The sequence below is a fragment of the Camelus bactrianus genome, chromosome 7 (genome assembly GCF_048773025.1).
Source record: "Camelus bactrianus isolate YW-2024 breed Bactrian camel chromosome 7, ASM4877302v1, whole genome shotgun sequence".
NCBI classification, from domain to species: domain Eukaryota; kingdom Metazoa; phylum Chordata; class Mammalia; order Artiodactyla; family Camelidae; genus Camelus; species Camelus bactrianus.
This window is the reverse complement of record NC_133545.1, coordinates 68,195,448-68,210,165: the sequence shown is the minus strand read 5'-3', so window position 1 is coordinate 68,210,165 and position 14,718 is coordinate 68,195,448. Positions and strand designations below refer to the sequence as shown.

At 36.8% G+C, this 14,718-nt stretch overlaps 1 protein-coding gene across 3 annotated transcripts in view; it reads right to left on the bottom strand.

Annotated features, from left to right (window-relative positions):
- SEMA3D (semaphorin 3D) overlaps nucleotides 1-14,718 on the bottom strand; it is a 178,990-nt gene that overhangs the window by 38,062 nt on the left and 126,210 nt on the right. For all 3 annotated transcript variants that reach the window (XM_074367555.1, XM_074367556.1, XM_045510441.2), the window contains 2 exons: nucleotides 2,269-2,383; nucleotides 1,010-1,079 (listed from right to left, as the gene is read on the bottom strand). In XM_074367555.1, coding sequence (XP_074223656.1) covers nucleotides 1,010-1,079; nucleotides 2,269-2,383 — 185 coding nt within the window. The remainder of the gene's footprint in view (nucleotides 1-1,009; nucleotides 1,080-2,268; nucleotides 2,384-14,718) is intronic.

Below are 14,718 nucleotides of genomic sequence, written 5' to 3'. Positions count from 1 at the left end.
GACTTCTCTAATACTAATGCCAATACTGCCAATCCTCCAATACTGGTATCAATACACACTGATAAAGGTGGAAAATGTGAAAAGCACTTCAAAGGATGTAATTGAGGCAATAAGAGGTAACAAGAATCAAGGTGCATCTGGAACACAGTCAAATGTAAGTTACTAAATTAAACAAAATTAATATTAAATAAGATTAACTGAGATCCATATATTCTTCGGGAAAGCATCATAGATGCTCAGACAACTTTTAAGGGAGTCATGGAGCCTCAGTGACAAGGACAGGACAGTATTAGGAAGAAAGAAGACAAGAACACAGGGGGAGAAATTAGGAAAACACCTTTAGTTCTAGCCCCATTATTACTAATAGTTGGCCACTTTTCTTCGGGCAAGTACATGTCACACAAACTTCCTCTGCCTAAGTTAGTGGAGCAGTGATGATGTGGGGACTGGAACAGCCACACCCCGTCTTTGTAGAGTAATGCGGGAGTGCAAGTAAGAGCGCACCGGCTGACACGTTGAAAGCCGAGTGTCATCTCATGATCACAGCCCAGACGATGAGTGAGATGGGTGTCTTTAGTGCTACCTCTGTGTCACGCAGCTCCACGTGCATATTATGGCTAGTATATGCACATGCCTCTGCAATTAGTAATTTCCGTCTAAGGATTTAGCTTACAGATACACCTGCTCATACAGGGAACATCGTTTATACCAGGTTAGCCACTGAAGCACTATGTGTGCTAGCAAAGGGCAGGAAACAATCGGAACGTCTTATGTGCAGGGGATGGGTTCAACAAACCTTGGTGATGGTGACTGATACAGGGAGTAAAAAAACAGAGACACTTTATGTGTTAATATTAAAAGGTTTCTAGGAAACACTAAACGAAAAAGTAACATGAAAAAAAGTGTGTTTTTTTCACACAAAAGGAAGAGACAAAAAGAACATACAACTCTTTTCTTACATACATACAACAATTCTCTAAAAGAACTGCAAGCATATTTTTTAACTTACCTGGTTGTGGTAAAGACTCCATAGACCACAGGATTTCTTTCATCTCTTGTGGGGAGTAAGTAAATGTCCTCTATTAATGGGGGAAAAAATAGTGATTCACTATGTTAGTATTTTTCAATGTTCCATGTATGCATTTTCTTTAATAATGCAATATTCCTGGGACTCTAAACACTATATAAAATTAGGGTAACAGTGGAAGTCATTATACTATGACATAAGAAATTAAGGGTAAAAGACTGGTTCTCACTAGTTATGTGACACAGAGTTGAACACTTAACCTTTAAGGTGTTTACTTCAATCACCTGTAAATGGATTGGTTCACTTGATAATCTCCATGACTGTTTCCAATTAGGAGTATGTGATTTCATACAGTAGAAACTAAAAACATAAGTTATTTTTACCCTTCAGTGTAAAAAAATGTTGTCTTATAATTATGTCAACTTGTCAGTAATTTAATTGCCTATTTGGGAACAATATGAAAATAGCTAGACTAGTTAATTCCTTGAGCAGTATTCCCTGTGTAGTCACTTGTGCAGCACTGATACTAATGTATGTGTGAATAATATTCCTTAAAATACGATTTAAGAGGTGAACATGCTTATATACAACATGAGAGACCATCCATGACTATTGAATATATACTTTCAATACTGTAAACCTGACAATGTTAATTTAATGATATAATCATTTTTACACTGCATGACAGAACCAAAAAAAAAAGTTCAAAAGGTAAAAGCTAATGATACTAACCTAATATACAACAGAAAAATTCCTTCTAGAATTAACTTTGCGAGAAGTAAAGAGGGTAAATGGAAGAGAAGACCCTAATGATTCTCTGAGCGCCCTTTTTACTAACAAGCCGTAGGGACAGAGTTCACCGGCTCGCCAGGGCTCTCCAGCAGAGGGCATCCACAGAATAAGGAACCCAAGTTCTTGCTACCGATAGCCAGTGGCTTCTTAAATAAGTGCGTGGAGGGTGGATGGACTTTGTAGCCCCACAGCTAGTACCTTTCTGTCTCCTACTGCAGTTTTGTTTCCCTCTTAACTTTGAGGACGCTTACAAAGAGAGGCACTGTTTCATTACAACGTGCACCCAGACATAAAGCACCTCCTTGCTCTTTGCGTGTACGAACTTAGTGAGCACCACTCCTGCAAACTGTCCTGGGCTTTATAATCAGGCATTTGGGGCTAAAATAAATGCTGAATTACTCAATTAGGCAGTAAGACATTTTTTTTAAGAAGAAAGAAATATGACTTACGAAGCTCATCAAAATGAGTGTCTGCCCCATCACTTCCAGGAATTGAGCAAATCAATCTGGCCTTGAGAAAAGTGGTCCATTTGTTTATCAGGCTGCGTTGTCCTCCTATATCATTCTGAGGGGAAAAGAAAAAAAGATACAGATTTACCAACATGATTCTATCACCAACTAAAACTGGTGGTTATCATTGGCAGTGTCTTATTAATGTCCTAGTTTACAAAGACAGAGAGCTTACACATTTAAGTCCTTGAACTCTCAAAGAAGGGAAAAGGCATTTTTGTCCCTCAACATTAAATGCTTTTCTCACAGTTTTGTGTGCAATGTAAACACCATAGCTTTGCTGAATGAGCAGATGTGTGTAAGCCAGCAGTAAATAAGGCAGCCTTGGAATCTACTCCCTTCTCTGCCAATTTTTGCTCCATGACCTACAAAAGGCCATTTAATTCTCCAAGTCTCTGTTTTGCCATTCATAAAATATGAGTAATGCCTTGAAATACGGTTATTTTGATGATTAAGTGGAAAAAAGTGCTCAGCAAAGGCCAGGCAACTTACATTGAAAAAATGTTAGCAATAACTTACATATTTTTGCCTATGATTTAGATCAATATTTGCATCCTTTAGAAATATGCCTTGGTATAGAGCTAAAAATAGTCCTTTCCAAATTTAGAACCCGACTAATTAAAAACCAAGGCAACATGAACATACACATAAAAGCAATCTTGTTTTAAATACTAAGTGATGTCTTTTCACACTATTTTATTCTGAAGTATTTCATTAAAAATGTTCTTTAGTGGGATGTGAAATAGGTGAAGGGAGTCAAAAGGTACAAACTTTCAGTTAAAAAATAAAGTCATGGGAATGTGATGCAGAGCATGGTGATCACACTTAATAATACTGTGGTGATGGATGTTAGCTAGACCTGTGGTGATTCTTCTGCAATATATAAAAATGTAAAATAATTATGTTGTACACCTGAAGCTAATATAATGTTGTATGCCAATTATACCTCAATAAAAAATGAAAAAAATGTTTACACATTTAGCAAAACATAAGCATTTAAATCAATTAGAACAAACAGGGTTAGGCTAATAATTCACCATAAAAAGATATCTTCCTATTTGTAATTTAACATATCTCTGTGAACACTAAATGAATATGATTTTTTTGTTTGACTCAACTAGATCTGCTATGCTTATAATAAATAATAAGACTGTTTCATGGTATAAATACATTAAGTACTTTTGACTTTGAAAAATTACTTATGAAGCCATTATGTCCATTAATATATTTCCATTTAAATATAAATTCTGTAAGAAAGTTTTGTCTTTCATGCAGTCTATGTTCTATAAAGTTCACACATAGTTCACTGTCAAATTTCAGGTCTATGTAGGGACTATATTCCCCATGATTCTTTTATCTCTGAAAATTAAATCAGAGAAAAGCAGCTAAATGACCACTCCAAACAAGAAAATTCCAAGTCATATATAAATAGTTGCTATTCTTGAAGAAAGAAGTGGCAGGGGGAGAGGGGGTGGGGGAAAGGAAGGGAGAGAGCTCCCTTTGAGTATTAATGTGGGTAAAATGGAAATCCAAATTCTCAGATGATGTAATGATGCTAACAGAGCAGAAGGCTCTCAGATCTGTGGGAGGGCTAAGAGGGCAGGCCAGGTCCCTGAGGCCAGAGACCGCAGCTGTCTTTACAGCCTAAGCACCTAACACCAGGGGTGCACCGCACATCCAGAATGAATCAGGCTTTACATCCCTCTCTGCTAAACAACGGAAATATGTTCAGTAGTAGCTCTGTATAAATGAGTAGTAACTATTCTTTCCTTGAGTTGTTCTTTAGGTTTATAACAAATAATTTTAAAAGAAGAATGATCTTAAAATTGAAAAACATTCAAGTTCAATAATTAGTATGAACTTAAAATATGCACTTAACAAAGAATCAGACCTCACACTTTGCACTATGTCTCACTGTTGGAAATTTTAAATGACTCCAAGTCACTGTGAACTTACTCTTGAAACATGTATGTAGCTGAGTTCATGTGTCTTGGGGACTGACTATACATACACGTTTACATATAAATATACATAATGGAAACACAATGGTAACCATGGCAATCGTTTAGAACTTGGACAAACAAAAGACTTTTCTGGCAGTAGTATTCTGTCACTGGTACTGTTTAGAATTGCTAACACATGGTGATAATAAAAAGCAAAATAACATCTTGTTGGTTTTCCAATAGTTTTCACTTCTTACCAGAAAATGCATTCTCTTAATTCTTTTCCCGAGTATCTACTCCAGATATGCTTACACTAACATCCTGCTTGTCAGGTATTCTTAAAAACATGTTTAATGATTAGTGAACAATTAAAAATATAAGGTTAAACTGGCAAAAATCTTTAAAGTATAGATAAAGGTACAGATAAATGCCAAAGAATTTGAGTCTTCCGTGAAATTTCTTCGTTGGGAAAATGGGGACAGATCTCCCTGAAGAGTTAGCTCTAACACTGTCTTAAAATTACAGGTGGGTTCAGACATGCAGAGATTGGTTCAGGAAATATTCTAGGTGCTAGAAACCAGGGAGAAAGAATACCAGGTGAGACGATTCAGAACATGTATGGAGAACCAGGGCAAATTTCGTTTAGAAGGCTGGGATAAATTGAAATAGAGGAAAATGTTCCAAAAGTAAGTTGGGGTAAGATCAAGAAAGGCTTTGATACCAGGCCAAAGCGTCTATGTGTAATTTGGTACACAATGAAGAATTTCTAAAAGATTTAGTAATTAGCAAAGAATTGAAAGAAAATGAATACATATTTTATATAATAACCCTGTAGAAGCAAACATGTCTAGAACTGCTCTTAAATTTATATTTTGTATACGGTGCTTCTATCATTTGAGTATCGTTGCTCAGTAATAAAAATAACACTTCAGGTAGCTATTAAATTATTACTGACGTCAGCAGATGTGGGGGTAGATTTTTCTAGGTGTGACTTTCACTTCTACTGCTAATATCCTCTGATCACTTAACATAAATTCAGATGGTAATATGAATGGGCAACAATATTCATGCTTCCTCTTAATGTAATAATGGATTCTGTGTTAATGTACAGTAAGACTCCAGAGAGAAAATGTGTTATTTGGAATTATTCAGAGATTTTTAAAATGAATTTAAAAATATAAGTTATCTCCTCACCTTTCTCGTGACCCTTGATTTAGCTATTTTTTAATTTACATACTTAGCCTTTATATGGTTTTATTTTAGCAGAGCCCAGTTGTACTAAACAGAACTCTAGTTAAAGCCTTTCTATTTGAATGCATTCTTCTTACAGATTTATATTAATATTTATAAAATTTGCATTGCCTATACTTGTGTATTTTGAGAGTCAGCAATAAATAACTAAAAATAGCATTAATTCAATATACATAAAGAGATACATCAGCTATCATAAATATAATGCCAGGGACTAGGTTTGGTTTACTGCTTTACCCCAGCACAGAGCAAATGCTCAAATTATTTTGCTAACTAAACAGATTTATCAAATATTTGCTGCTAACATTCCTTTAACAATCATATGCATCACTACTTCACAAAAATGAGCAACCACATTCTCTTTTAAACATTCTATTAGGTAAAAGTGACAAGAAATGACTCACTTTCAAACACTGTCTCTCTTTCTATGTGCAATTATCACCCATATTTAAGACAAACCATGAAAAAATTCTAATTCTATGAGCTCCAAATCTGTTGAACAGAAAGGGATTTATACTGTACCTGCATATCTTTCTTTAACCTGACAAATGGAAATTTGCAATCCTTTGAACAAAAGAGTGCTTAAATGCTCTTGCCCACCCGTCTAGCAACCTTCCTTCCTTCCTTCTCAAGGAATAAAAAGATTAACAACAAACAAAAAAATCCAGGTCAAAGATGAAAACCACCTGCTGTCAGTGGGGAAACAAGCATGGTTTCTGGGGTAATAGCTCTCGGGAATGGATTATAAGCATTTAATGACTGGATAGTAACTCTTACAGACGTCCAGAAGCATGACCTGGGATGGCAAAGTTCACTTCACAGGGAGCTGTATTTCTCCTGCAGGGAAGTGTCAGTTGACTGACTTTGCGGACCAGCTCTCACTCCCTGGATTTGTTTGCAAATCCACAAAATCCCCCTTGAGAACTTTAAGCCCAGAAGAGGGTTGAAAGGGAAGTAACCACTTTTGTACTAAATTGTCACCTCCGTGCTTATTTTTGTGAAGTTCTAAAGAACACAACCATTTCACTAACACTATAGATTTATTATTGAGATGTCAGAATCAGCAGCTTTTAGTCACCCGTCACTTCTGTGTGTCTCCACTCTATTTATCACAGCTTCTTTGTGGTCAGGTTGCCAAAAGCCTTACCATCCTCTGCACAAAGATGCAGATGAAAGTAGCAAAGACATTAACTGTAAGCAAGCTTGACCACATGCGTTCAGTCTGGGTGGTGAGTGCAGAGGCTGCCTGTTTTCTCACTCTTTATAGCTTTTTATATGTTTGTAGTATTTCTTACTTTTCAAGTGATTAATGAAAAGAGAAAAGAAAAAAACGAAAAACAAAAGAAAACACAATTTACAATCTTTATGCAGCTTTAAAATACAGTATCTCTGAGTCATTTGATTTGGTGATGGCTGCATATGATGAAATACTATGATCTTCTAACTCCTGGTTTTTCCTGGTTTCTCCTAATGAGAACATCAGTCAGGAGGCAGGTTAATGGTGAGTCCATTTTCCTTCTACCGTCACAGCAAACTCAAGTCCTTATAAATCTTACACAGACATGTAGAGTAGCTACGAGCTGTCACACATGAACTTTTATTGAGTGTATCTTTTGACCTTTGGGTCACTATGCTGGGTTCATCTGTTAAACATGATTTTATCTCTATATACCGTCCTCTCCAAGGATCTCTCAGCACTTTATAAATATTGTCATTTTCACCTTTCTGTTGAGAAACAGAAGCTCTTGAAAAGTGTAATAATTGACATTCAGCACCTATGCTCTTAAATCCTAAAGATTTTGTAAGTCAACGAAATCTCCAAGACATTTGTAAACAGGGTGTATCCTATTAAAATTCAGATGTGCATTCAGAAATTTGTAACCATAAGTGGAAGGACACCAGTCTTTTCTAATAAATAAGCACACCTAAAGCACTTTTTAAAAAGAGGGCGGAAAAAACGGTTTGCTGGTGAAGTCAGAGGTTATAAATTCTCCTTTGTTGAAAATTTAGCTATTTTGCCTAATGGAGCTCTTCAGGATCTTTGTGCAAACAGGAGAATGGAATTCCCTGAAGCACTTAAACCATAATCTGTGCATGTTTGTGCACCCCTCTCCCTTGTTCCACCCATCAATAACATTTAATCTCAGAGATTTTATCCTGAACTAACACTATCCACTTTCTTCTGAAGTGTGATCTAAATACTATAATACAAAACATTTGTGTTTCCATTAACGGAAACTATCACATTAAGGCAAACACTCAGGCTTTCTATTGACCCTTTTTACAGATTCAGAAAGATTAGGGCAATTTCATACTTTTGTGTCTTTAAGTTAATGCCTGTTGCATTTCAATACATCATTCATATTTTTATCTGATTTGTCATTTATAATAACTGCTGTACCTTGCAGGTTTTCAGTAATCTTGTGTTAGGATATGCCTTCAAATCACCTAAAGACCAATTTGCACTAGGAAATTCTGGAGATATGATCCCAGCAATAGACACTGCAGAGCAATTGTTCAATATACTTCTGTCTGTGCTGCCTCCCTGAGTTGTTTCTAGAGACAGATTTTAGAAACTTTGTAAACTTAATGCAGATGGTGTGTATGGGCTGGGTAAGCAAATAATAATGATAAGGATAATTCAGATGCATGATGGCCTATTGAGAAGCTTGAAACTATGATTATGACATGGTAGAAACAAGAAGTCAAAGCCAGAATAAGATCCCAGGAGCCTCATTAGAAGGGCAGGTCATATGTATCAAAATATGTTGTTAAACTGAGAGGAAGAGCTGAAATGAGGATATTGTAATAAACTAAATGCACTCATGGAACATAGTGAAGTTTTACCCACTGAATCAAACAAGAGAACTAGGTTGTACTTTCCTTTTCAGCCTATGTCTTCTTCAGCCATATGTCATAACTACGTTTCATTTAACTGTTTCTTCAAGATGCAAAAAAAAAAAAAAAAAAATCTGACCACTAAAAATAAAAGCAAAAAGGGAAAAGAATAATGAGTCTTCTACTTACCCAGTAGTAACCTTGAAATACCCGAGTAGTGGAAGAAACAAAACTAGGCAAACTCAAACATCTCAAAGGGGAAGAGAGAAGAAAAAACAAACAAAAACTTGTATGGCAGGTATTGAACACAGTGGTTTCCAAGGGATAACTTCTGAATAGGCTTTCAAGGCAAAAGAAAAAATTATTTTTTTTCTTAAAAGGAACTCTAGTGTTGAGAGATGACTGTTTCTGATTTGCCATTGGAGAATCGAAATGGAGAACAAGTTTTTCTAACTACTTCAAAAACTTGTAAAGATTATTAGAAATGCAGGACTTGGGTAATACACTGTGCTAAAGACTTGAGTGTCTAAGATTTAACAGATTAAATTTAGGCAAATCTAGGCATAGTCAGCAGCCTTTTTCTTCTTCAGGTAGGATCAGAGTTCCTTAAATTAAAACGAAATAGAAAAATTACAGCCAACTGTATAAATCCTTGCCTAGGAATTTCTGACAAGAAAACAGAAGGAAGTGAAGCAAAAGCACATCTGTACCTCGTGGGCTCTAAATCTCTCATGTAGGTTGTAAGAGACAAGCTGAAAGTAAGCCAAAAAAACCCCACAATTCGGGGGCAATCAATAAATACATAAAGTGTCATTGGCCTAAAAACACAAATCTTCAAAGGCAGTAATTGTCCAAATAAGACCATTTATCAACACGGACAATGCAAGTGGAATCGAAGCAAAGGGCTATTAATTAGACCCCCAGGCAAGTTATGTGAGAGGTCCATCCAAACTGAATTCCTGGCGTGGACAAAAGGAAATACTGCAGAACAAAAAAGAGAACTGGCATAACCTACAGCTGGAATCCGGAGTGGGCTAACCGAAGTCAGCAAATGGACAAGGCTTCCAAAAATGAATAGAATCCAAAAATAATGCAAAACAGCCTTGAGGCAGAGAGTTGCAAGCAAGCCCCACTGAAATGACTGGTATTTCCACACATTAACTTACAGGGTGCATTTTGAAGGGACACAAACACACACACATACAGGGCAGTGAACATCACACATAAATAATAGTATCCGAAAGGACCAACTTGCAAAGTAAACAGACAGAAATCTTTTCAGAGGGTTTGTTTCATGCTCTCTCACCTGCAGCGTTCATTACCTCACCTCGAAGCTCTCTGTAATTCACCACCTGTGAGAGCGGTCCAGGGCATAAGGTGCACCATCTCGTGCTTGAAAACATTGACTGTTCAAATCAAAGAATTATAGAGCCTGGCAAGGACTTTAGAAAGCATTCTAGGCTAAGCACTTTATTTTAAATAAGAGAAAACTGAAAAAAGTAATTTGAAAAGCAGCTATACTACTGAAAAATAACTCATTAGTAAGTGTGTTCTGCCATTTACAATGAGAAACATACTGAGTTTAAAAGAGTCTTTGGATGAAGGTACTTATTCCCCCAAGGCTGCCACTGATCAATAGCACCTTATGGCATTATCTTCTAAGTCAGTTTCTTCACTGTTTAGTGTGTGTCCCTGTCCACAATTCTTGTTCCAGACTTGCCTTGTTCAAACTGTCCCCACAATTTTCACCAGATGTATCTCCAAATTCTCCTGACTATGTCTAGAAATAAGATCCATCCTCAAAGTACAACTATTGCTAAAAATGACGGCTGAGAATAGTAATTTTCACCTTCAAAACCAATAAAATACCATCTCTTCTCAGGAATCTTTGGTAACCAACCTGCCTCTCACCGCCTCCACCATATACACACACCACCATTCTTCCACTCCTGAGCACAGTGTGCATAGATGACGTGCGTGTGTGTGTATACATGTGGTTTTTGACGTGTCACTTAGGGTAACATGATCATGTATTCACATTATTTACATGTTAATCTGTCAGGTTAACTGCCTGAAAACAGAAATCTATCTAAGTAGCCCTTGTTTACCAGCACTTTCCTCAGTGTCTGTCACATCCAAATTTATAGGATCTCATTTAAGCCTCTCATTTGCTTCATAAAATAGTCATGAAAGAGATGGGTGTCCTCATTTTCTAGGTTAAGAAACTGAGCCAGAAAGAAGCAGAGCAGAGATGTAAGCTTAGGTCTGATTTCAAGTTGAATATTCATATCATTTGCGCAAAAGATATTGATGATATCCTTACGGCCAAATCTAATACCTGATTGTTTTAGTCATAATCTTACCTGACTTCCTTTGGTGTGTGACATTACTGGCACCTGCTTTCCTCTAGAAACGGTTTTTATCCTTGACTTGTGACAATACTCTTGTCCAGTTCTCCACCTGTTATCAAACTATTTCTTCTCAATTGCCGTCATGGACACTTTCCTTTTCTTTCTCTTAAATGTCACTGTCCCTCAGGATTCTGTCCTTGCCCTTTGATCTTGTACTACAAATCTTCTGGGCAATTTCAGGCATTTCCATAATTTTAAGAACCACCGATACACCAGTGATTTCCACAATCCTTAGTCCAGACAATACTGAGTCTCAGGTTTATACTTTCAACTGGTTATTATGGCAGCATATCCCAGAACCATATGAAATTCAACATGTCCAAATATACAACTATGCCCATCAACTTTTTTTGGTGTTTCTTATCTGAAATATCAGAATGTCTCCCTTTGTACATTTTCCTCATCTCTGCCTTATCTTCTGGAAACCACAATTACTAAGAACATAGGAGTCTTTTGTCTACAGAGCTAGTCTCGAGGTCTCTGGCATAGGATAAGGGAGATTAAAATGCAGGGAGGATCTCATAGGACAGGAACTTGTTGCAGCCGTTCCTCTACATCGTGGAGTCAGTATCTGCAATATCACTTAGTCCTGACTATGAACAGGGAAGATAGGACTCCTGACGACGGCTGACATTTCATGCATGCTTTAAAAGGAAACAATCACTATCCTGCGTTTCCACCTATTTGTTATGCTCCAGTCCCAGTAAACTTCCTTTAATTCCTTAGATACTTTCCTTCACCGCTGAGATTTCACATATGCTTTTCCTTCTACCTAGAATATTCTTCCCCATCCTTGTCACCTTTGCCCTAGAATTTCCTAATCATTTTAATCATCTGGTTCAAAAGTCACCATCTCAGAGAGACCTTCCATATACTGTCTAAAGCCCACTTATTTTTCCTAATGGCACCCTGTGATCTTTCCATTACAGCACTTCTCACACTTTCCATTTATGTATTAACCTGTGTGCTTTCTTGTTTAATGCATGTATCATCCACTAGGTCATAAGTCCCCTGAGTACAGGTATGACTTTTTTTTAACTTCTATAAGACTTACTGTTTAGCAGTGTCATGCACAGGGTTGGTTACTGATAAATGTGTTAAGTAAATGAATGTTTTGGTGGTCTCTAATTATACTGTAGCCACTAGCCATATGAGGTTACTTAAATTACAATTAATTAGCATTAAATAACATTAAAAATTCTGTTCCTAATCATACTAGTCATACATCCACACTAACAGCCACATGACTACTATACTGGAGGGTGCAGAGATAGAATGTCCCCATCATCGTAGAAAGTTCTGTTGGACATCACTTGTCTACACTAAGCAATGAAGAACAAAATGGTAATAAATTAAGAACCTTTTAGAAATCTACATGTAAACTCCATCTTAGAAATATCTCTTGAACTTACCTATAACTCTTCATTCCTGCTTTCTTTAAGAAACTACCTTACAGGTCTCCCAGTCATGAATACTTCTCAGTCCAGATGCATTCCTCAAGTAATTGCTAAATACATCTACCTATCAAAGCACTTCTCTTCCTAAAAACATTCGTAACTTGTCATTGTCTACAGGATAGAGCTGAAACTCCCTAACATGAAAATAATACTGTCTATCTTCCAACTTACCACTCCAGTCTGAAATAACATTCTCCCCATCACCCCTCAAGTTCCATTTACAACCACGTTTCTGTTTCGTTAACAAAATACACTCTGCCACAATGCTGCCTGCACTGCCTGTGCTCCTTTCCTGTCCTTGGTGTAGTCCTCCTCCTCCTCCTGGAGGACTCAGTTTTTGAGCATCATTGAATGTGTCGAGTTCTCAGTCCGACCTCTACCATATTATACTGGGATTACTTGTTTCTATCTCTATCACCCTCACTGTATTGTGAGGTTTTAAGAAAAGGGACAGTGGATTACTTCTCACCCAGTGTCTACTGGACTGCACTTTGCACAGAACTTATACTTCATGTTGTTGTTAAAATAATGAAATGATACGATAATGAAGAAATGGGTTACAAAATTGAAAAGAGTCACCCTTATCCTGTAAACAATTCTTTGTACATTTTTGTGTAATTTTTGCCTATTGCCAAAACCTCTTCCTTGCCAATCACTATATATTAGTCTAATATCATTGACAGGTCAATAAAACAACTTTAGTTTTAGTAGCCGAAGAGGTAGGGAACTCTTAAATTGTCAACAGGTTTTCATTGTGCTGAAGTTTATCAGTTAAAAATGAAAAAAATAAATAACAATAATAGCAAGAACAACAAAACCAGAATATTTCCAATGAGTAGGTTCTGTGGAAATATCCTGGTGGAACAAACAGCAGAAAGGACCCTCCTGTTACTGAGAGGCTCTGTGAACTCAGTGGAGTGTACGCCGTTACTCCATGAATTCTCTCTAACATGTGCTCTTCCTTCTTAGCTCTTTCCTTATATCTACTGAACTCTTTTTGCTTCATAGCATAGATGTATGTTCTGTTAGTATTTGTTGAAAATAGAAAAATGATATTACAATAACCCCATGGGGGTAAAAAAAAATGAAACAACAGGGAGGGATAAGTGTGTTCCCCAAAATGCCAGAAGAATATTTTTATGTTAAAATAATGTATAATAGCAACAATGATGATGCTGACTAGCTCTTTTTTTTTAAAAATTCAACTTGTTACTGTTTTGCAGGGCATATTTTATAAAAGATTTAAAGTCATTTCTGGTCTTGTCAGTGAAACCTCCACGTAGGAGTGTTCAGTTTTAACCACGCTTCAATCCTAAATTATTAAGTAAAGTTAGAGATGTGGGCAAGGCATGCTGCAATTAAGAAATTACAAAGATGCATTTAGAAACAAATACTGTAAACATTTGACCAATGGATCATATGTGTAGTGGGAGATTCTGAAGAGGGTGTTAACCGAAGACAGTGGTTAAGTAAAAAGACACGCTAAGGTAAGAAGAACCTCTATCACATCTTTTTTTTAAGGAAAACCATCCATCACAAGTCCTTTTGATCTCACAATTTGTTAGCTTTTTATCCAAACACAATAGCATGACAAAATCTTGCTGTGTGGCCTCAGAGGTTTTTTTTGTGGTGAAAAGACGCACGTCCTGCAATTCTCTGTTTTTTCCAGTCCTATAGGAGTTTGTTCACAGTTTAAACAAGATATCCCATGACTGATTACTTAAAGTCCAGATTATGCTTTTAATAGAGAAATTTTAAAATGGGGCAACTAAATTTTTCATTGATACATTTCTCCACCTCTAAAATTAACTTTCAGTGTATTTAAAGCAAGGGTAAAAATATTACTTTGTGATAAATGAATTTCTATCAAATGGATTAGACCAATCAAGAAATAAGTATTGAACTGGTTCACAAAACCCATGTTTGTTAAATGTGCTCATCACAAGATGACTCTTAAAACACACTTAATTGACTGTAAATCCCTTATGACACATTTAACGTGGTTCATTTATACAAATGATGTCAATCCACAGCACAGCTTTCCAGGGCCGGGGAGCTGTTGCTATAAGGCATGCTTCAGTACACTAACACACTATGACTCCTCTAAGCAAGGCCATTCATCTCTAGGCAAGAGGCTTCAAGAGAAATGACTGTGGATTCTTAGACTCTGAAAGAATGAGGATGCTTTTCAGAGAAGCTGTCCCCGGGGCGGGGGGTGGGGGGGATCAGCGGGAAGATGGCATTACTGACTAAGACACTAGGTAAAGAATGATCTGCCCTCACAAGTTTGATCTCATTCAAAAGCCATGTTTTCATTAGGACTTTAAAGTGCAAAGATGGTTTGTATTTCTCTCCCTGGAAGTGTTCAAAAGCCTAGGGGCACAGATTGAGACAAAAAAGTGATAGGTTCAGATGGAAGAAAATGAAAAGTTTGTACAAGACCACAAAGAAAGCTTCCTGCTGAGAGTATTTATTAACTTAACAGCTCTT